A 24,106-nucleotide genomic window follows, 5' to 3' on the forward strand; every position below is an offset into this window, starting at 1 on the left:
GCCAGAGCCTTCTCGTCTGGCAGCACCTTTGGGAGGAAGGTTGGCACTTTTCAAGGAAAATTGGAGTTTAATTACCCAAGACAGATGGGTATTGGATATCATACACCAAGGTTACAGGTTTTATTTCCATACCTTGCCTCCTTTCAAAGGCATGCCAGACGTTCCTCCTCAGCAAAGAATAGAGGCTCACAAACAAATTTCTCTGCTACTTCAAATAGGGGCCATACAGCTGGTCCCTATGCCAGAAGTGGGCCTAGGTTTTTATTCTCGCCTGTTCCTAGTACCAAAGAAGGGGAACACGTGGAGACCAATTTTGGATTTATCTATCCTCAACACTTATCTGGTCATTCCCAAGTTCAAAATGTTGACGTTACAACAGCTTTTACCTCTGCTGGGCAAAGATCATTGGATGGTAACTTTGGATCTCAAGGAGGCTTACCTTCATGTTCCTATCAGACTGAGTTGCAGGAAGTATCTGCGTTTTCGGGCTGGGACTTCTCATTATCAGTTCTCTGCATTGCCCTTTGGCTTATCTACTGCGCCCAGAGTGTTCACGAAAGTTCTGGCTCCAGTGATAGCTTTCTTCAGGCTAAAAGGAATACAGATCTATCCTTATTTGGACGATTGCCTGATTCTGGCTCAAGGAAGGACGAGCTTCTTCATCATTTGGAATATGTGATAGCAGTGCTAAGATGCCTGGGGTATTCTGTGAACGAAATAAAGTCCAGTCTAGTACCCTCTCAGGACATGTGCTTTCTGGGTGTAAGACTGAATACAGCATCCCAGATGGCCTTTTGACCCCGGACAAACAAAAGAATCTTTCCCTTTACTTTCATCAATTGTCTCATCAGTCCAGGCTGACTGCAAGGACGGTCCTTCAAGCCTTGGGGTTCATGGCATCTTGTATTCTGGTGCTTCCCAATGCCAAACTGCATATGAGGAAGCTACAATGGTATCTCAAAAATGTATGGACACAGCACTGCCAGGATCTGGACACTGTCATTCAGATAATACCTTGCATTCAAAAGGAGTTTTGTGGTGGGCTCAGGAATGTCACCTAAACAAGGGACTCTCTGTGACCCGGCCAGAGGCGAGTCAGATTCTAACGACAGATGCCTCAGACAAAGCTTGGGAGCTCATCTAAATGGAAAGTGGATACAAGACAAGTGGCCTGCCAGACTACAACATCTACATATCAACTTGAAGGAGATGTTAGCAGTCCAGTTTGCATTAATAGCTTTCAAGGATTTACTTCTTCCAGGGCAGGTGTTGATTCTAACAGACAACACAACTGTCATGTGGTACATCAACAAGCAAGGGGGAACACATTCTTATCCTCTATGCAGGCAAGCAATGATTTTGTGGGAGACTGCTCTCAGTTTACAGCTAAATCTTCAGGCAAGGTTTCTGCCGGAGCACAGAACTCCCTAGCAGATGTGTTGAGCAGGCAATTATGGATCCCCACGAGTGGAAATTGGATCCTCATGTATTTCAGAAATTGACAGTGTCATGGGGAACTCCAGACATAGATCTGTTCGCTTCTCCACTAAACCACCAGCTGCCAAAGTTTTGCACGAAAAGTTTCATCCCACAGCTTGGAAAGTGGATGCTCTTTCTTTCAATTGGAGCAATCTTCATGTGTATGCCTTTCCACCTCTGCCTCTCCTCCCAAAGGTACTTCTAAAGGTCAGACAGGACAAGCCAAAGATGATTTTAATAGCTCCAGATTGGCCTCGTCAGCACTGGTACCCATTACTGAGAAGTCTGGTACGGGAGCCTCCATGGCCTTTGCCTTCGATTCCACACCTGTTGTCTCAGGAGAACAGTCATTTACTCAATGTCAAGCTTCACTCTCTTCACCTAACAGCGTGGCATATTCTGTTTTGAACCATAGAGGGTCTCAACTTCCACAGCAAGTTTTGAATGTTATTTTGGAAGCTAGAAGGCCTAGTACAAGGAAAGTGTATGCAGATAAATGGAAGAGATTTTTATTTTGGAGTGCAGCAAAGGATTTTGATGTTTCTGAGCCTAATTTATGTGTGGCTCTTCAATATCTTACTGAGTTACTGGACAAAGGTTTGTCCTTCTCTTCTATTAAGGTTCATGCTGCAGCAATTTCGGCTCACTATGACTGTGACCCACCATTGTTTTCTCATCCTTTGTTCAAGCAATTTCTTAGAGGGGCAAAGAATATAAGACCCCACGTAGAGCTCCTACTCCTGCTTGGGATCTCAATTTTGTGTTGGAGAAACTTACTCTACAACCTTTTGAGCCTGCAGCTACTACCGAGTTGAAATATTTATCATGGAAGACTGCTTTTTTGTTGGCCATTACCTCTGCAAGAAGGGTTTCTGAATTGCAGGCCCTTATGGCGGTTGAGCCTTTCTTAATTTTCCATAAGGATAGGGTATCTTTACGTACTAATCCTTCCTTTATGCCTAAAGTGGTTTCTAGTGTGGCTTTAAACCAAACTATTCATTTGCCTACTTTTATGCAAATCCCCAAAATAAAGGGAAAAGATTTTGCACACTTTAGATGTACACAGGCAGTTGCGACATTATTTGAGCAGAACTAAAGGGTTCAGGCAGTCTCAGCAGTTATTTGTTTCTTTTGCTTTGAGTTCTCAGGGCAAGCCTGTGTCAAAACAAACTATTTCTAAGTGGATTGGGTTTTGCATTGCTTTCTGTTATTCCCATCATGGCAAGGAGATTCCAGCTGGGATTAGGCCTCATTCCACTAGGGCTACTGCCACTTGACAGCTTTTTAAGGGGTGGCAACTAAAGATATTTTGGAGGCAGCTACTTGGAGTTCAGTGCATACTTTCTCTAAGCATTATCACCTTCCACTTTACTCTAAATCTAGGGCTGGTTTTGCCACTGCTATTTTACAGGGCATTTTGGCAGCTCCTGCTTCTTTATAGTTTTGCCATCCTCCCTTACCTCTGCTTTGGGATTCTACCCAAGTGTAAGGACTGCAGCAATGTGAGATGAAGAACATAGTACAGTTTTGTACCTACCATAAATGTAGATGTTCAAGATCCACATTGCTGCAGTCCAATTTACCCTCCCTCCTTCCCTCTGTAGTTAGAGGCGGTTGTGTGGGTTGGATTGTAAATATTGTGTATATTGTATATATTGTACATATTATTAGTGCAAGGGTGGTTGGTTGGTTGTTTGCTGTCTTTTGGTTTTGACCTTTCTTTTTAGGGTCTTCTGACATCTGGGGCAAGAAAAGACTGAGGATATGACGTCGGTCATGCGCATTTGTACCCTGACGTCCTGATGTCAGTCTAATGCGCCTTGACCGACGTCAGCCTTATACTTTGATATTCAGGCCGACCGAGGACAGCGGACTACCCAAGTGTAAGGACTGCAGCAATGTGGATCTTCGAACATCTACATTTATGGTAGGTACAAAACTGTACTTTTCCCTTCTCTTACAATGCAACAAAGTCAAAGCCAGATTAGTTTTGAAGGTGTTAGGACGCATGGCAGCAGCTATTCCCCTTCTCCCCTTGGCTCGCTTTCACATGAGGATCCTCCAATGGATGCTGTTTACTCAGTGGTCCTTTCAACAGCGCCCGATGTCCCATACCATTTTGATAACTCAATCATGCAAGAATCAACTGTCTTGGTGGATCACATCACCTCAACTTCTCCGAGGAAGACCCTTCACTCCCCCCCCCCCCCAGTCGCCACATTGACAACAGACACCTCCCTGATTGGGTGGGGGGGCATTATCATGGCAGGACAGTCCAAGGCACGTGGCAACCTTTCGAGTGCCACTTGCACATAAATGTCTTGGAGATGAGAGCAGTGCTTTTAGCGTTGCAAGCCCTTCACGACTCTGTTCCCACTGGGACTATTGCAATTCAAACGGACAACATGTCCGTAGTGTGGTACATCAACAAACAAGGCGGAACCAGATCATACCCTTTATGTCGAGAGGCACTCAGACTTTGGCAATGGGCGATCTCTTCTCAGCGTTTTCTGATAGCAACGCACATTCCCGGGAAATCCAACGTTATTGCAGACAAATTGAGCAGGGCAATTCTCATGCCCCATGAGTGGTCTCTAAAGAAATCAGTTCTAGAAGAAGTATTCCTAAGATGGGGCCAGCCTTGTTGCGATCTTTTTGCTACTCCCCAAAACAGCAAGTGTCACGACTTCTTCACTCTCTTCCCATTACCAGGCCATCCCTCCAGCGACGCTCTAGTTCACGATTGGCCCCGGGGACTTCTGTATGCCTTTCCCCCCTTTCCACTGATATCTCAACTAATTCAGAAAGCCATCGCCTTGAGAGTGACAATGATCCTCATTGCCCCTTACTGGCCTTGACAGATATGGTTTCCGTTTCTTCATAGTTACCTTTTGGAGCAGCCTTGGCATCTGGACCCAGTACCAGATCTGATAACCCACCAATCGGGTCAGCTGCACCAATCTCTGCTTTCTCTAAACCTCACAGCGTGGTTTCTCCGATTCCAACCTTAGCCAGGCTTCCCTCAATATCTCGCTCGGTCCAAGATATCTTGATAGCCTCTCATAAATCTTCTACCAGGAAGATTTATAGTAGCAAATGGAAATGCTTCTCCTTTTGGACAACGTCAAAAAACTTAGATCCCTTTACAGCACCTATCCAGTCTATTCTAGATTTTCTAGCAGAACTCTTTCATTTAGGATCATCTGCATCTACCATTAGAGTTCAATTGGCTGCCATATCTAATTTTCATGTTGGTGTCTCGGAGTCTAGCATCATGGCTCACAAACTCTGCAAAGCCTTTTTAAGCGGCGTATTTCTTCTCAAACCTCCAATCAAAGATCCCCCACCTCAATGGGATTTGAACTTGGTTCTGGCATCCTTAATCCTTCCCCCCTTCGAACCGGCAGCTTCATGTTCTCTGAAGTTGCTTTCTTGGAAGACACTTTTTCTAGTAGCTATAACTTCAGCGAGAAGGGTATCTGAACTCCATGCTCTGTGCAGTCGTCCTCCTTACTTAGTGTTTCACAAAGATAGGGTATCCCTCTGTACTAATCCATCCTTTTTGCCCAAAGTTTCCTCTCAAGTAAACCTAAACCAAATTATTGATCTCCCCGTCTTTTTCCCTAACTATTCAAACAGGTCGGAACAAAAGCTACATTTTTTGGATGTTCATCGCCAACTTAGATATTACTTAGGACTAAACAATTCAGGAAATCTAATCAATTGTTTCTGTCATATGCAGAAGGGAAATTGGGCCTTCCTGTTACTAAAGTATCCCTCTCTAGATGGCTCACCTCTACAATTACCTTCATCTATGAGATAAGACATCAAAAACTACCCTCAAGACCTAGAGCTCATTCAACTAGGGCATTAGCTACATCCGTAGCTTTTCAGGACAGGCTGCCAATAGATTCCATTTGTGCAGCAGCCACTTGGGCTTCTCCTCATACATTCATTTCACATTACAAACTGGACATGGTTTCCAGAAGCCGTGCCAGTTTTGGTTCCACTGTTCTCAAGAGTCTGTTCCGATAGGCCACCCGGGAGAAGGTGCTAGGGACGCGGTCCCATCCAGCAAGAATGAAGGCGAGATGGACAACTTAACATTAAGAAGTTATGTATCTACCATAACGTTCCATGTTAGTTGTCTTCTTCTCGCCTTCTTCTTCTCCACCCTCCTTCCCCCAAGCCTGGACAGACCGACAGGGATTCAGTTTGTGTTCTTCCTCTGGAAGTCGTCATTCCCACACGTTCTTCCACCTCTTTTTCTCCTTTCTTAGGTCTGCGATACCTTTCTCGCAGGTTGTTTTGAGGTGGGTTTCCCTACTCCATTCTATGGAGACTAGGGTTGCTTGGTATAGCTATCAAACGAGATCTGAGTAGTTACCGCCTAGCATTGTGGGATATAGGGGAGCCTCGAGCCGGTGGAATTAGCTCTCGAGCTTTAGTATTGGCCGAGTCGGAGCCGAGGATCGGCTCCGAACCCATCCAGCAAGAAAGAAGGCAAGAAGAAGACAACTAACATGGAACGTTATGGTAGGTACATAACTTCTTATTTTCACCTGTGCGTCTGTGACTTTTGGGACACTACACTTTTCCAGTATTGTTGTGGGCCCTTTGGGAGGTGAGAGGAGGGTGAAGTTTGCACTGAATCTATCTTCCAGGATGTTGGCAATATCAGTAGGTTCAGTATATTTTGTGCTATTTTGCACTAGTTCAGTGCATATCTGCGAGTTGCCACTTATTCTTAACATAGCTAAGGAAGGCTTTGTGGTTATCTTTTGAATCTTTGACTATTTTTCTTTTAAAGTTAGCCTTGTATGATTTCATGAGGGACCGAAGTTTCTTATTGATACTGATCAGGGATGTCTTTCCTCCTTGGGATTTGCTTTTTTTCTGGACTAGTTTCCTCCTCCTATTGTATAGCCTGTTTATTGCAGGGTATGTATATACAAGACAGATTAGGTCTCTGAGAAGGCTTGGCTATGAAGAAGGTTTAAAACATCTACATTTGCATTATGTTAATTTTGGGTTTTTCAGCGTGATTTTAATTTGGCTTGTATTTTTTAAAATGCAGTTTACCCAGGCATCCTTTGGTATTTGCTTTGTGAATCATAAATTAACAACTCAAAATATTTTAATAGGGGTGAATAGAAAAGTAGATACAGTGGGAGAGATTTTTTTCAGTATAGAGTTGAGAAGATGTGGTTTGGGCAAGATTACCTCAGATCTCCTTTGCTGTTCGTTGGAATTAACATTGAGGTTCTAGTGCTCCTAAGCTCCTGCATGGGTTTAGTAGTGTTTTTGCCATGAGATGGTTTTTATTTCTTGCCCTTTTTCTTCTTCGACGTCCCACCCTTTTCTCTTGTAGTTGGAAAAAAAACTTTAGAATAACCTTTTTCTTTTAATCTGGGTTTTCTCTCCATAGTGTTTCCCTTTCCTGTCTTATTTTCTTTCCTTTTCTCTTGTTATGGCTGATAAAAAGGAGAAACCTTTTAGGTTTCAAGAAATGCACTTCCTGCGGGCACAAGATCCCACTGTCTGATGTCCACAGGGTGTGCGTTTACTGCCTCGGGCCTGCTCATCTGGGCAACAGCTGCACCATCTGTAAAAGTTTTCAATGTCAGAGACTTACCACTCCCTCTAAATCTTCTAAAGATGCCTGGGAGAGCAGGAAACACTCCCCTGCGAGGTCTCTTTAGAGCCGCTAAAAAAGGAGCCAAGGTCCTCAGAGCTGACTCTGTCGGTACCAGTTTCTTCAGCTCCATCTTCTGTTCCACCGCTCTGTGCCTCGTCTGCTTCCTCTGGGCCAGACAGATTGGATCAGATATCTCCTCATTGTGCCTGGACTTCTGGCTCAGGCCCGACCACCCCTAATCGGAAATCCCCTCCTCAGAGGAAATCTTCCAGGCCTCCCTCTTCCACATCCTCCAGATATTTTCGAATCCTCTCTGAGAAAGACATGGTTAGACTAATGAGACAGTTTCACGAGGCTTAGATCCGAATGGGGGTTTTGTCTGTTCTGTCCCCTTCTGGGATCTGTGAGCCCCCCCCCCCACCCCAGTGGCACCTTCTCTGATCCAGGCCTCTGTTTTGGAGTCTTTGGTTCTGTTAGCGCCAGGTGCCAAGGTGTTTGGGCCGATGGTGATTTCATCTTTGCCCTTGACCATTTCCCCAACACACTTGACTGCTTCGGGGAAGAGTTTATCTCGGAGCAGTAGCCTCAGTCATTTGTGGGGATTTGACTTCCATTCTGAAGTTTTTAGAGCAGTCACTTCCTCTTTGAGCTTTGGCATTCAGTAGCTCTGCTCCGACTTCCCTTTTGATTAGGTAGCTCGGAGGCTTTGAGAGGTTGCCTACTGCAGTAGTTTCAGCTCTGGAGGGAATGCTTCCAGGAGTTAGGAGCCCTTCAGCTTTCAAAGTGGTGTAGACAGCCCTCTCACTTTCCAGGAGACCCTCGGCTCTCATTTCTTCGGAACCTATCTTTACCCCTTTTGGATTGGTGCCTGAGGCTTCTAGTCTACATTGTGGACTGCCGGCTGCAGAAAGTCTCCATACACTTTCGTTTGTGGAACCCCAAGGCTCTTCAAATACCTTCCTGCAACATCCCAGCGAGGAAGTTCCTAGGAAGAGACTGTGCCAGAGGAGGCACATTGATTCCCCTGAGGATTCTGTTACCACTGACACTGATTTCGAGGAAGGCGAAGGATCTGTAAGATCACCACCAGAAGATTTCCTTTGGTGACATTTTAGATTTTCTCTGTCAGAGGTGTTTGGTCTGCCCAAAATCCTTTTTCAGAGGAATTGGTGGTCATGGACGTTTTTGGGTCTGACCCATCTACATCCTGGGTGTCTCCCCCCCCCCCCCACACTGACCCACTCATTGAATTGGTGTCTTCTATGGTATGAGTGGAGCCAGATACGGTAGAGCCCATAGCAAAACAGTTTGATAAAATCTCAAGTGCCCCATGGACAAGACCTTCTGGACCAAGGGTATCCCTGTCACCAAAAATAAATTAATCCAAGAAAGCTTCTCTGTCCAGCCACCCAATAGAGAATACCAAGCTTTAGACAGATTTGGCAAGAGGGTTTACGCCTCCTCCACGTTTACTTTGAGGATGTTAAACTATTTATCCCATTTTACGAGACTACAGAGGGACCTGGTCAAGGAACTCTCTAGCTCAGCCCCGGGGTCCATGTCTGCCAAGGAACGGAAGACCTTTTCCTCCAGATTGGCCACCCTTTAGTCACTGTTTTAACATGTCCCATGAGGCTTATATCCCATGTGTTGCAGGGTACCTGAAGGTCTGCCAGTTCTAGCATTGCCATAAGGCGTCATACCTGGATGAGGCTGTGTGACTTTGCTGAGCCCTTCAAAGGTGTCTTTCATCAGTGCACCCTGTGACAGATCAGCCTTGTTTGGACCCGTGGTTCAAGACACACACTCCTACAGTGAGACTGATGGGAAGACCCTTTCTGCCATCAGAATCCATTTTTCTACTTTTATGAAGGTATTTTCCAGGAACCAGTGCGGCAGTAAAAAGATGTGATTCAAGAAATCAAGGTTCCTTTCAGGACTGTCTTGGAGATTTTTCCCCAGAGGCAGAAGGGGGAAATAACCAGAGCGGTAGATGCCACTCACAAGGCAGAGGGGATTCGCAAAACCAAGGGTCTCGGGAACCCTTCTTTGACGGTCCCTTTTGGCACTCTTCAGCTGTTGCCTGACTGCCTTCCTCTGGATGTGTTCAGGAGGCTCTTTTTTTCTTTTCACCCCCTCAACCTGGAAAGCCATCACAAATGACCAGTGGATGCAAAGGATCATATCCAGAGGATACTTCATTGCCTTTTTAGAGAAACAGAATCCAGAGAATTTACCTCTCCAGTGTTCCACCCAATCAGAGGGAGGATGCAGCCATAGAAATAGCAAAATTGCTGCAAAAAAGTAATCCAGGAGGTCCCTCTTGATCAAGCCCGATCTGGTATTTATTCTAGGTTATTTTTGGTATCCAAAAAGCCAAGGGACCGGAGACCAATTCCGGACCTAACTTCTCTGAAAAAATACATGAAGAACACAAAATTCAGGATGGTCATGGTTCAGGCCATCCTACCCCTGTTAAGGATGAACGACTGGATGTGCTCTATAGCCCTGAAAGATGTGTACTGTTGCATCAGAATAGACATACACTCCAGATGGTACCTTCATTTCAGGCTGGAAACCAGTCATTACCAGCTCAGATCACTCTTGTTTGGTCTCGCCATAGCTCCCAGGATGTTCTCCAAATGCTTAGCAGTGATGGCAACCAATCTCAGGCTACAAGGATACCAGATTTTCCCCTGTCTGCATAACTAGCTCCTGTCCGCTCCAACCAGGCATCTGTTACAGGCCAAGAATTATCTCCTCAACTTGGCTCCAGCTCTTGGAGTAATGATCAGCTTGCACAAATCCCAGTTGGAACTGATTTTAAGTGATAGATTTCTTAGGAGCACGGCTGGACATAAGAATTTCTCATGCTTATCTGACTATGGACAGAGTATCAAATTTAAGGTTTCACATCAAACAAGTCGTGGCCATTCAAAAACCTCCTTGTCAGAGCACTGGGTTCCACGGCGGCCATGATAACTCTGATCACAGCGCACTTTCATATGAGAATTCTACAGTGGACTTTGGCGGTCCAATGCTCTCTACACAGGAATCCCCTGAGCTTTCCCGTCAAACTTTCTTGGATTTGCAAATATCTTCTTCTTTGGTGTCTTCATTCTACAGAGGTTACTTGCAGTCGTCCTTTCATTCTTCCTCCCCCAAATGCCATGTTGACCACAGATGCCTCCCAGATGGGGTGTGGGGGGGTATTATCTGCGTCACAGTCCAAGCCATGTGGATGCTACAGGAGACCAAATTGCATATCTGTGTACTAGAGAATGAGAATGATTCTTCTAGCATTGCAAGAACTACACAGGTTTCTTTCTCTAAGAACTTTTGCTATTCAGATGGACAGTATGTCAGTGGGTGATTATCTAGTACATCAACAAGAAGGGAGGGACCAGATCTTACCCCCTATGTCAGGAAGCTATGAATGTGTGTTAATGGGTGATCTGTACCATCTGCTTTCTGGTGGCAGAGCACATTTCAGGAGAATCCAACATCTTGGTGGACGGGCTGAGATGATTTTTACTGGTGCCTCATGAGTGGTGTCTGAACGAATCCATGGCAGACTGTTTCATAGGTTCATAGGATTATACTAGGCTATTGGTCCAGAAGCCCTTATAAGCCTAGCCAAGAATTTTGCCCATGTTCCCTTTCCCCTGTCCAGCAGGTATGCAGGTGGGATACCAGGGGTGTATTTTCTGTTTCCCATCTAGTTGTCCAGGTTCCTCTTAGAGGGCTAGAGAGGTAATCCTCTTGACATGGAGAAGTCTATTCCACAGATGTTGAAATCTTTGGGACACAGATCTATTCCACCAACAAGTTATGTTAATGTTGCAGACCAGGTTGAGGCCTTGTGTGCAGGTTGTGCAAGTAGAGTTTGACTCTGGGGATCTGCAGCAACTCCATCAAGGCTGGGTCTGAAATGGCCTTGTATGCCAGACACAGTTCACCTCTGAGCAGTCTGTATGAGGCTGAGTAGAGAGGCAGGGCTTTCAGCCTATTTGTATAGGATAGGTGTTTGAAACCCTGGATTTTCCTAGTCAGGAGCCTCTGTGGTCTCTCCAGCTTCTGCATGTGCTTGGCAAGGTACATGCCGAAGGGGCCATTTTACTCAGTAATGGGTCTGATAAGGCAGGGGTACAGAGATGCTATGACCTCCTTGTGGTGTGCGCAGTCTTCCCCTCATCCATGGCTTTGGTGACTATTTCGTAGAAGTCAACCAAGTTTAACAAGCATAATCTCCCTTTGTCAAAACCAAACTGTGTGGAGTTAAACGTTTTGAGGTTGCAGATGCCTTTGTTTATAAGGTCTATGATGCATTCCATGGCCTTGCAGATAGTTAGGCAAATGGGCCTATAATTGCCTGTGTGATTGGATGCTCCACCTTTGTTTAGAGGGATGACAGTGGCTGTCCTCATTCGGCTGGGATGAAGCTGGTGCTCAGGCTTTAGTTGAATAGGGTGCCTAATGGAGCAGAGAGCATATGTGTCAGTGTAGGATACAGCCAGGGATGTTGTCTGGTCCCATGGAGACTGTATTTTTTTGCCTTTGAGATGGCATTAAAGACCTGCTCCTTGGTGATGAAGGGAGGGGGGCAAGTACTGGGGATGTGCTGGTTTACTGATGGGGGGACAGGGGGGGTGAAGTTTTCACTGAATCTTTCTGCCCGCAGGTTGGCTGTAGCTATGGCATTTGTATGTGATGTTATTGGCCACCAGTTCAGAGCAGATTAATGTCTCATCTGAAGTATGGCATACTTAGGAGAGCAGCACCCTTACCCATACTATACTGCTGTCCCGGCAATCACTCTACCTGGTATGGGAATAGAACGTACAGCCTTCTGCACCAAAGGTGAATGTGCTACCTGTTGTCACTGACGTATGTAAGTTTCAGAAATGGTGTCAACCTTGCTGCAATGTTTTTGTCACCTCTCAGCAACAAATGCAGCGGGTACTTTGCCTTGATCCCTACTCAGGGACAGCCACCCAGGAATGCTGTAGTCCATACATGGCCTCTTGGTCTGCTCTATACTTTTCCTTCACTGCCCTTAATTCCCAAATTCTTACAGAAGGCTCTTTTGATGAGAAAGGTAATCCTCGTTGCTCCCTTTTGGCCTTGACACCCCTGGTTCCCTTTTCTTTGGCCTCAACAGTCCTGGTTCCCCTTTCTTTGGCGTCATCTGATTTGCCTACCAGTGACGCTGTACCCAACTCCAGATCTACTTTCTTACCCATCAGGGCCCCCCTCACCCAGACCTTCAAGGACTGAAATTAACTGCATGGTTTCTTCAATTCCAGTGATGGCTAGACTCCCCAGGCTTTTCTCCCCTGTTCAGAAAATATTGGTCCACCCATAAATCCTCAACCAGGATAATTTATAAGAACAAATGGAAAAGATTCTCCATACAAGTGCAACAGAAACAAGTAGATCCTTTCACAGACCCCCCCCCCCCCAGTCTCAGTAGTTTTAGATTTTTTTGGCCTTTCTTTTCAATAATGGAGCTAGTTACTCCACCATTAAAGTACAGCTAGCAGCTATCTCCGGTTTCTGTTTTGGACAAGTCTTTTTCTCTGGCTTCATCCGAACTCTGTAAAACCTTTCTTAGAGGCACTTTTCTGCTTTGTCCCCCTATAAAAGATCCTACTCTTCCTTGGGACTTAACTGTAATTTTACAAGCTTTAGTTTGCCCCCCTTTTGAGCCAGCAGCTACAGTAGATTTAAAATTTCTTTCCCGGAAGATGTTGTTCTTGGTAGCTATTACTAGAGAGTCTCTGAACTTCTGCAAATTTCCTTACTTGATATTCCACAAAGAGAGTTACCCTTCATACCAATCCATTTGCCTAAAGTCACTAGGGAAAATATAAATCTTCCTGTTTTCTTCCCTAATTTTCAGAGTAAGGGAGAGTACACTATTCATTTGCTTGATGTACATAGACAATTATGTTTTTACGTAGAACAAAGTCTGTCAGGAAGTCTGATCAGTTGTTCATATCCTTTTCAGATGTTAAAGATAAACCCATTACTAAGACTACCTTAGCTAGATGGTTGAAAGACTGTATTTCCTTTGTTTATTCCTCCAGGAACATTCCAGCGCCTGGTCAGATTAAGGCTCATTCCACAATGTCTGTGGCAACTTCCCAAGCCTTTTGGTCGAGTGCATCTATTGAGGACATTTGTGCAGCAGCTACTTGGTCAAACCCTAATACTTTTATTGTGCATTATAAGTTGGACATTTCCAGGAGCAGAAGTGCCTTTGGCTCTGCTGTAATCCAGCATATCCTTCCATGAGGGCCACCCTGGGTTATTGTAGCTGGGGACTCTGTCCCACAGGTTAATGAATGAATGAAGATGACAACATTACATAAAGAAGTTATGTTCTTGCCATAACATTCCATCTGTGTTGTCCAACTTCATTCTTCATCAACCTTTCCACAGTCCAAGACTTCCAAGAGATCTGATAGATATGTTCATAGGGATCTACTTTTAAAGACTGAAAACCTAAAATACAGGCAAAGACCACAATGCTGACTTCTGAAAACACAAACTTTACAATGTCGATTCTCAAAATGCCTAATTTAAACACACAGATGATGCATGTTATAGTACTGGTCTGGCGAATAGAGTACAACAAAACTTTAAACTTCTGAAAACAACTACCTCTACAGAAATAAACCGCAAACGTGTCAAAGAAAAATGTAATTCCTAATCTAAACAATAAGCTACACATAACTATACTATTCAAAGTTCCAAAACACTTCTTATAGCTTTCACACACTCAGTAAATATGTACTTGCCTCTATCCTGCAGACCCTCCCCCCAAAAAAATATATATATATATTATATAATATAATATAATATATATTTATATATATATATATATATATATATATATATATAATATAATATATATATATATATATATATATATATATATACCAACTCCTGGATTGCACTACAGCAGTGAAAAGGGCTTATACTTTTTTTCGACCTTGTTGTCTTCACACTTCCACTACTGCTGGGAGCATCATGCTAAACATCTGCCGTGTTTGTTTAAATGCTTGGTAGAAAAATTTATAGACATACCTGTGGTGCTGCGGTAGCGTTGTCGCCTCATAGTAAGACGTCCTGTTCGATTCTCAGCTAGAGCATCTTCTGTGTGGAGACGTACGTGAATGGGCGTACCTTCATTGAAGGTTGTGAGTCAGGGCCGGCAACTCGGCACGTAAAAATCTGCTGCCAATCATTAGCAAACCGGAGTTCCGCTGTGGCGACCCCTAACCGGGAAAAGCCAAAAGACACAACAACATGTATTTACATTTACATGCAACTTCCTGTATTGTTGTTGGCATTCTGTATGTCTGCATTATCCGTTTCAGTCTTCCAACACTCAGCATTTTAAAGTTTCAGTATTGTCAGAATTCTGCATTGTGGTCTCTATTTTGAAAGTCAGTATTTTGTGTTTTCGGTCTTTAAAAGTAGAGTCGTTCAAAGGAACCACAGTTCCTTACTGAGCTCCTGATGTTCTCATTTTTATTCTGTGATGGCTATGTTGGTCTATTTGTTAACCACTGTTCGCATCTGAGGTAATCTAGAAGCGTGATAAATTATGGGTAGGAGGGAGGAGCTCGAGCTTGGAATCTTTAGCTAGCGACGTGGCTGGTCGGTTCAAAGGGTAAGAACAGAGACCACAGGTTAATGAAGATAGGCAACACACATGGAATGTTACGGTAAGAACATAAATTTTTGTTGGTACTTTTCCGTTAACAGGGCAACACTTTCAGCGCCATTGTTCATCTGTAATCCAGTTCCTTAAAATGTCTGCTAACCACTTATATGTAAAAAGTATTTCTTGTTAATATTATATAGTAAAAAATGTAAGTTACTTTTAAGTTGTACACATATCTGTTTAACAGACATCTTTAGCAAGTACATTACAATTGAACGATGGTGTTGAAAATGTTGCCCCGATAAGTTACAGAAAGTAAAAAAAACTAAATAAATTCATCAAAATCAGATGTTTTTTCAAATACTCATAATCTGTGTGTGTGTATATATATATATATATATATATATATATATATATATATATATATATATATATATATATATATATATATATATATATATATATATATATACACATATATACACACACACACCCCACATTAATTGTATATAATGAACTGTTTTCCTGTGAAGTGTCTTACTTTAAATTTTCTTCAAGCAATTGTCAAGTCATGATCTGATTGGGTATCACACACCACACGTCCGTGCCAAGCCTCCGTCGCACCCTTCCCCATTTATTTTGCTGGCTTCATATAAGTAATGTAGTTTGACACCGACTTATAAAAAAGAAATATTTTATTTTGTTTTAAATCAGATTAAAATGTGAGGTACTTAGTATGGCTACTGGCACAGTATATCGGAGCCACTTTTATTTGTGTTTACAGTGAAGAACAGCGTGAGTATATTTCAACCGCGAAATGTACAAACTGCAGATTTTGCATGAAATGTGATATGTACCTAGTCTGTATTACATTTGTAACCAGAACTACAGGATGTCTGTTCTCCTTAATGTAGAATAGGAAGATGTATTGGTACTTTTTACAGAATGGGGAAAAGCAGCTCTTGTAAACTATAGATGTTCTTCGTGTTTCACTGTTGCAGTCATTACATTTGCATTCATTGGATGTACACACACAACTTAGATTTTACTTAAACAGGACAAAATCTCTAAGAAAATCTGAACAACTACTGGTGGCATTTGCTGCAGGGGCAGAGGGAAAGGCTATTTCAAAGCAGACTATTTCCAAATGGATAAGCCATTGTATTCATTTTTGCTATATGCGCCATGGTAAAACTGCCCCCCCCCCCCCGGGGATCAGATCTCATTTCACCAGGGCTGCATCTACCGCTGCAGCCTTTCTCAGAGGTGTTCCTACCAGAGAGATTCTAAAAGCTGCTACCTGGAGCTCAGTTTATATGTTCACCAAACGTTACCATTTACCTTTCTTCTCTTAATCCAGAGCTGGCTTTGCCACTGCTGTCCTGCAGGGCCTTATAGCTGATCCTAATGCTGTATAAAATCTGTCCGCCCAACCATAGCTTTGGGAATCTACCCAAATGTAATGACTGCAACAGTGAAACACGAAGAACATAGTACAGTTGTGTACACTTACCATAAATGTAGATGTTCGAGTGTATTCACTGTTACAGTCCTGGTTACCCTCCCTCCAACCCCCCTGTTTTTCTCTTACTATGCCTCTACATTCCTTTACTATGCTTAAAAGCCTTTTTGGTGTATTTGCTTTTGTTTGGTGGCATATATTTTTGTGTGTTTAATTACTTAAATACCTGGCTCCCCATTTGGGGGGCACCTGACATCTGGGGCAAGAAAAACTGATGTAATGGCATCGGCTACATGTTTTATACCCCTGACAGCCTGATGTCATGGAAGAAGGGAAAGCAACTGACGCAGGACCCAAGACTTTGTTAATCAGGCTGACTGAGGGCAACCTGCCAGCAGATTACCCAAATGTAATGACTGCAACAGTGAATACACTCTAACATCTACATTTATGGTAAGTGTACACAACTGTACTGTATTTGTCGGTCTCTGTTGCTGTTACTAGAGAGCGCTTTTTTCTTAAAGTGCATAATTGGAAGAAGCTTTTTTTTTTAAAAATATTATTCATTTAATTATTTCACACACCTGTTAATATTAACATGAAAAATGCATGGTTTCACAGTACATTCGCAGCTCAGCTACCGCATTTCAACTGTTTCCCCGATAACAGAAAACGAAGTGAAAAAATGCTGTTGCCCTGTTAACGGAAAAGTTCTATTTTTTTTTTACTTCTAATAAACGTGATGTAGATTCTTCAAGGGATGTTTCCCCTCTCCTCTTAAGATTTTTATAGGGAAGAAAGGGAATCTCCTGTAGAAGAAATTTTAGTTGGTTGCACAAGTGATTAAGGAGCATCCTCCTAAATCTTTGAGAAGAATCCTTAAGAAGAGATTGTAGCTTCCTAGGCAATCCCTCTTTGGATTCCCTTCAGTTTTTTCTCATAGGTCTGTTTCAATGGGTATAAATTATGTGAAGTTGCCAAAGGCCACGCCTCAGGTGCAGTTGAATTTAGGTCTTAGCTGTCAAGCTGTTACTGTGAGCCGGAGGTGGATAGTGCCACGTTCTTAATCGAACCCCCACTTCCTTACTTTGGTGCTGATTGCTTCAGTGCAGCCTCTGTCCTGGTGGTAACGCCACTGACACTGCTAGATTCTACATTTTATGCCTCTGGCACTTACTTGTCTGTAGGACCACTGATTCTAGGATCAGTAGCTCTGGCAACATTTCAGATGCAAATTTAGAAGTCCGAGTTTTTGGCCTTTGAGACCTTGGGCCCATTAGCATCTGCTTTGATACTGGCACTAGATGGTTGCCTGACACAAAGGAGCCAATGCTCTTGCTTCGTTGACACCATAATTAACTTGGATCAAGAGTGACAACCTCACTGCAGAGCCCTGTATCAAGGCTGAACATGAGCTTAGTGTTGCAGCCTGTGCTGCTCGATGCATATCCTATCAGTCTTATCCAGAGACCATTTTGACCCGTATCTGAACTTTTCTTTGCTTCATAACACTGAGACAGAAGCTGAAAGTTTAGTAGAAGCGCAAAAAAGGTTTGTGCCTCTTTGTCCCCAGTAGTGTCTCACCAACACTGCAGAGCAAAAGTCTTGTAAAAGGAAATCTACAAGATTCTGTCTGACTTTATGAAGTCAGACATGGATAGAGAAAGTAATGCTATTCTCCTGTGTAACCTCCTTCCGATTCCTAGCTGGAGGAACTCTTAACAGATGATGCAGGTGAAAGTGAAAATGAAAAAGCTGGAAAAAGCCTTACAGCTGATGCTTCCCTTTTGTCTTCAAATAAAGTTCTGTTGTTGGTGTTCAGGTCACTTGCCTGTTTCTTGAATATGAACCAAAAAACCCAAGGTAGGCACAATGAATCCACAAAGAGCTGACAACTCAAATGTATAAACAAAGAATAATTTATTATACAAATGTTAAGTCCTTTCTTCCCTATTTAAGCAGGACTTCATCAAAAGCTTGTAAAATTACACCAAAAATCAAATTAAATAAATATTTAAACAAGCAGTTGACCAAAATCGGCAAGTAGTAGTCCATGATTAAAGTACCTCTTAACTTTTAAAGAAGTGATGCATACATTAGGTAACACTGATAAATATGTTAAAATATTAAAAATAATATAGTGTTAATAAGTACCACAATATTAAAATAATGATGGGGGTTATAACTTGGATGCGTTCATTTTTAAAACACTTAAAAACGCCAAAAAGGCACTGTAGAAAAAAAAGAGAGACTTACGGGGATAAAACCAAAGTTTAATAGCAAAACTTTATAATCGATCAAAGACACAATAAGAACAGAATGCTTAACTTAATCACCACATTTTTCATTCTAACTTGGAATTCCTTTTGCTACTATATCATCATTCACTTCTATTTATACTAAAAAATATTAAGTAATTATACTTCATAATTCAGTTATGCCATCAATTATCTAATGTGAATCTAGGGAAACACAACAAAACATTAAAAACTGAAACAGAGACTTAAAAGTAAAATCCTTAAATACCTACTCGATTAAAAAAAATCTTAATCTATGATTTTACATTGTCTTAAAATATGTTCTAAAAGAGGAATGATAAGAAATCATTATACTGTGAAGGAAGAATATTAAACAATATTCTGCTGCCCTCTAGTGTTAAGAACTAAATATGACGTGCCTAAATCATTTGTTATAAAATACAAACATACTGGGGGAATACTTAATATTCTTGTTATTCTTGTGGTCTGTGATGAACTTTGGCTCATTTTTAAAAACATTACTGATAGAAATCAAATCATTCAAACCAGGGGGCATGTTAGCTTCCATACTCAATTGCCACAACAGCTCACAATACTTGAGCTTTTGCACCTACGAACCCCCCCCCCCCAGTATTTGGAAAAACTTGTTTCAAAATGAAAAAAAAAAATTTTTAGGACAAGTGAGCTTATATTTTTACGAAGCATTGCTGTCATTAGACATGCGTATATCATATGTGTTCATGTATGCATTTTTTCAGTGTCCTTTTAGTTTTTCCAATGTAAAAAGTGACAAAAATCACAATGTTGAACATTTCTTGTCAAATTACAATCACATTTGTATAATAATTTAAACTCAGGTTGACAAGTTCTAAGTTTGTGTTTAACCCACAAATATATATTTACAATGAACAGGAACCACATTTCAGCATCCCTTTTTGTGTTCTATTGATGCTATCTAAATTATTTATGTTCATGTCCATCTCCAAATTTTCTTTTACATTTAAATGCCTCTTAAAAATTGAGGGCCATCATGTAATATTTTATAAATTGGGCTATTGTACTCTGACTTTCAAATTATCTGTCTTGACCTTCCTTATTAGTTTACTGCAAGGGCTATATTTTCATAGATTCATAGATTCATAGGTTAGTACTAAGCTAACTGCCCTTGCGAGCCATTTTAAGCCTAGCCAATTATCCCTTGTGAGATTCAAACCCTGCATCTTGTGTTTGTAAGGCAAACACCTTATCCATTAGGCCACCCTCCCAACAAACATAGTTCAAAGTGTATATGCCTACCAGTTTTAGCTGGAGTTTGTTTGGGTCCTTTTCCTAGTAATGGATAAAATTCAACCAGCCTCTTCTTACAGACCTCATTCTTTATTTTATAAAGCACCCTAGAAGGATATCCTCTATCCAGGAACATAACTTAATTTCTAACAGAAATTGTTCATCCGACCCAATTCTAGAAATGCATACCATTTGTCCCCTCAAGAAGACTTTTCTTTTGTGACAAAAGTTGGTTACTAGTATAATGTAAAAAGGTGTTGGAATAAGTGGGTTTTCTATATAAATATAACGTAAAATTTTGCTTAATTGCACCTTTAGTTAAAGATTAATATCTCAGTAATGAATGGAATTAATAGAGCTGGAAAAGATGGATCTTTAAATCCGTAGAAGAGTTGAGAAAGGCTATAAAACTCTCCAAGTCTACTATATTGCCTTTCCACGCAGTAAATATGTTGTCCAAGAAGTGAAAGTAAGTCACTATGAAGCACGTAAACTCCGATTGGAGAACTATTTTGTTCCCAATGCCAAAGGATTATATTGGCATACAATGGGAAGCATCTTGCATCCATTGCCAGACCTGAAATTTGTTTAAAATATTCTCCTTCGTGATAAAAAATATATATATTGTGCAAGACCAGTTTCATAAAATTGACTAAAATACTGACTTTTATATGTGGCATTTCTTTAAACTGAGTACACGCACATCTGAACCAGTCAAGTCCAGTGAAGTGTGGAATAACCGAAAAAAGGGTCAATTACATAAAGTGCAACCAATAGCTATACATCATTGTAATCTTGTTATATACATCTTAGAAAATCCCAAGAATCATGCAACACATATGTAAACTTCTGAAAACTTTTTAAAGAAACTTTATATATATATATATATATATATATATATATATATATATATATATATATATATTTATCTATATAAGGCTAAAGATAGTCTTGGATCCTGCTGCTGAGAGAGACTGATGTGGGGTCATGTACATTCTTGTGAACTTTGGGTATACCAAAGATGTGTTGTCAACGCTTAAAATTTTGTAAAGGTTGTAATCAGTGACTCCTTGACCAAAAAGATCTTTCAAAATCACATCAATATTATAATAAGCTATGTTGATTTTTTTTTTAAGAAATTCCTGTATATTGTGTACTGTTAAGGACCGTGTACATCCTAGATGTATTAAGTCCATCAGGATTACCCCTCCACCTTTATCTGGTTTCATTATTCTCAAGCCACCAACATCAGTTTCTTTCACTAATAATTGCTCAAGGTTCATTACTCACAAATCTAAAACGCGAACGCTATGATCATTTTCACAAAATTTTTCATGTAACTGAAAAGTGGGATGTGTTTGGGGATTGTGTGCTAGCTCGAACGAATTTTCCCCATCATTAACTGGATTGGGTGTATTTTGAAACATAACTCTTAAATTTAATTTTCTAATAAATGATTTTAAATCAATTAATGAATCAGCAACATCATAAGGCACCATAGATGCAAACATAAAACTGTTGCTGAACAAATTTAAAATGCTTTTCCTCAGTGTGAATATTACTAAAATTAAAAATCTTTATTCGCTTATTAAAGATTTTTCATTAAAATTATTACTCGAGCCATCAAAATTATATCAGTCAACTCTAAAATCAAAGAGCCCACACATATATTGTCAATGGAATGTGTAGATTTGTTGAGATGAGATTTTGCTGCAGGCTTCTTGCATGATGCTTTCTCCTGATATGGCGCACTTGGGTATTCCCCCTCAGAGCGCCTGAGGAGAGGGAATTCCTCTGCATCTAAAAAATCAGTCTGCTTTAATAAATCTCGAGACCCATCATAATAAACCATGTGCAAAGGAGGACCAGCTGCCACACTTATTGAACCATTAACATGCATGTCTGGCTGCCCTTGAATACAATGTTTTCTTGACTTGGGGTACTGGATATGCTTTACCATTAGAATATACTTATTCATCTCTGAATAGTTTGCTTTTTAGCAGTCTTTGCTTTCTGTCTTCTTTCTTTTGTATATTAATATTATTAACTCATAGTAATTGGTTTGGCAAACCACAAACAAATCTCGTTTGAACGAATTATCGAGTACATGTCTCCACTTGGGCGTCTACACTCCTCACCATGAGTAACTTGAGCATCCACCTTTCTCACAATGCAGCAGGTAGTGCAGCAAGACCAGCAAATGCCAGAGTTGACCATACCTGGCTTTACTTCTCGGACTAGAAAGAAAATTTCAGGGCAGCCTTCCTTAATGCTCCAATTTCCTAGACCAACATTCAGGCTGCTGGCTAAAGAAAAGCTGGAGGAAAATTTCGGAAAAACCTGTATGGCTGTTCATGTTAAATTTACAGTTCCTCATTGACACTTTTTAAAGATGTAGAAGTGTCCGTGACAGATGTTGCTGTTCAGTACTGAACCACATCAGCAGCTGGGATTGAACCAACTTGGACTTGCTGATGGTTTTTAGCAACAGTTACAAATCTGCTGGTAGGTGTTTTGGCCTGAATTAAGGATTCTGCTGTCCTTGGTCTGAATGTTAGACTTTGAAAATGGAGTATTGAGGAAAGCTTTTTGTGACCTTGGTTTACCTCTCCACTCTCGAGCAGTTAAGTCGTCTTTCCCTCCATCGGTCACTGTGGGGACCACATCTTTTGACAGATGATTATATGTGATGGGTGGATATTGAGCATAAGATCCAGGGGTTCTGTAGTCCGCTTCTCTTCATTTGTTGACTCCAGTGATACTGTGTTCCACTTCTTAATGTCCTACCCCATCAGAAATAGGTGGTGCAAAGCAAGATTTTGGACCTTTTTAAAAAAAAAAAAAAAAAAAAAGCATGAGTAGTCTCTCAGCTGGATGAATCATTTATTTGCAGCTATTCAAGTTAATGCCATATGTACAATGAGAAACTTAAAAAACGGAAAAATAATAAAATGTTAAACATTTAAATGTGGAAGAAAAAGCATTTTTAGAAGCAAAGTGTAATGAAAATAGTTTACTTCGTACAAGTTGTTGAACTCTGATACTTTTATATGATCAGGCTGTTTGAGATTTTCCTTTGCTATATATTTAGGTATTAACTTTTTTGTATCATACTAGTGTTTTTTCCCATCTCTGTATTAAATTTATTTATTGCAGGCTTTAACTGTTTCCTGATATTTTAACATTATCTTGTTTTAATTTAATTTCTTTTCAAAAGTGCTTTGAGATAAAGCAGTATAATAAAAGTGGAGTAAAAAAGGAAATTTATTTAAATTAAATTAGAAAGGAGCTGAGGTACTGTTTTGTGCATCTTTCATAGGAACGTTCCAAATCGATTCACCTTTACTTGTCCTTACTGCAGTGAAAAAAATTTGGACCAAGAAGCGCTAGTTGAGCATTGCTGTAAATACCACAGCATGGATGCCAGACAAGTGGTAATGTTTGCAACATTTCCTTACTTATTCATTTGTTCATACATATAGCACTTAGACCAGCATTCACTGAACATTTGTTTCATGTCAGATGTTGACCCACTTAAGTAAAGCTTTTGTAACCCCCCCCCCCCTTTTTGACATACTGGTAAGGAGTAAACTGTTGTACACATTTTACTTCTGTGAGTAGAAGCGTGATATTTCACTTGCCATCATGATTAATTTGAAATATTTTACAGAGTGTTGTAATCATGTGTTTACGTTTTGGAGCAGATAAGAGCCCTGGCATGGTCAAGTATAATCTGATCAAAATTTGGTAGCATCATTATGTTGTATTTAAGCTGTTTTAGGTTGTTTTGGAAGAGGTCATGTATTTATTGTTTTGGACTGTGCTGTTAAGAGTGTGTTCCTTTATATATTGTTAAAGAAGTCCAGTTTTGCCATTTCAGATGAATCTGTTGTGTTTTGCAGTCTGTCTGTGATACTTTGACAAGAGAGGAGTTCTTTTCTATAGAGTGGAAGGTAATGAAATGTGTCGAGCCTCATCTCATTTAAAACTTTCATTGTCTGGGGAGGGCATCGTCCATGCAGCCGTGAGGGTGGTTTGCACTATTGCTGGTATCCTAATGATGAAAGCATTTTTTTTTTTCATTTTTATGACCTCTTCCTTTCTGGTGATACAAGAAATTTGTTTCACTGCAAATGCTGCCAGTGTTTCCGTCTATGGATGAGTGCTTCCCTCCACATGCACCAAAAGGGACTGCTGTCACTGGATTGGGCAGTTATGTCCACATCTTCCCCGCATCATGATTTACTTCTTCGCTTCAGCCCAGACCCTGTCATTGGAGCAGTCATGGAAGCTGGGGGGGGTGTAAC

The 24,106-nt window shown here is 41.1% G+C and overlaps 1 protein-coding gene across 1 annotated transcript in view; it reads left to right on the forward strand.

The window, feature by feature from the left end:
• Nucleotides 1–24,106, forward strand: part of RNF114 (ring finger protein 114) — a 420,507-nt gene that overhangs the window by 178,832 nt on the left and 217,569 nt on the right. Inside the window, exon 4 of the mRNA XM_044089941.1 lies at nucleotides 23,119–23,233. Coding sequence (XP_043945876.1) covers nucleotides 23,119–23,233 — 115 coding nt within the window. The remainder of the gene's footprint in view (nucleotides 1–23,118; nucleotides 23,234–24,106) is intronic.

This window comes from Protopterus annectens, chromosome 12.part0, assembly GCF_019279795.1.
Source record: "Protopterus annectens isolate FY-2018-M chromosome 12.part0, PAN1.0, whole genome shotgun sequence".
In the NCBI taxonomy this organism is placed as follows: Eukaryota; Metazoa; Chordata; order Ceratodontiformes; family Protopteridae; genus Protopterus; species Protopterus annectens.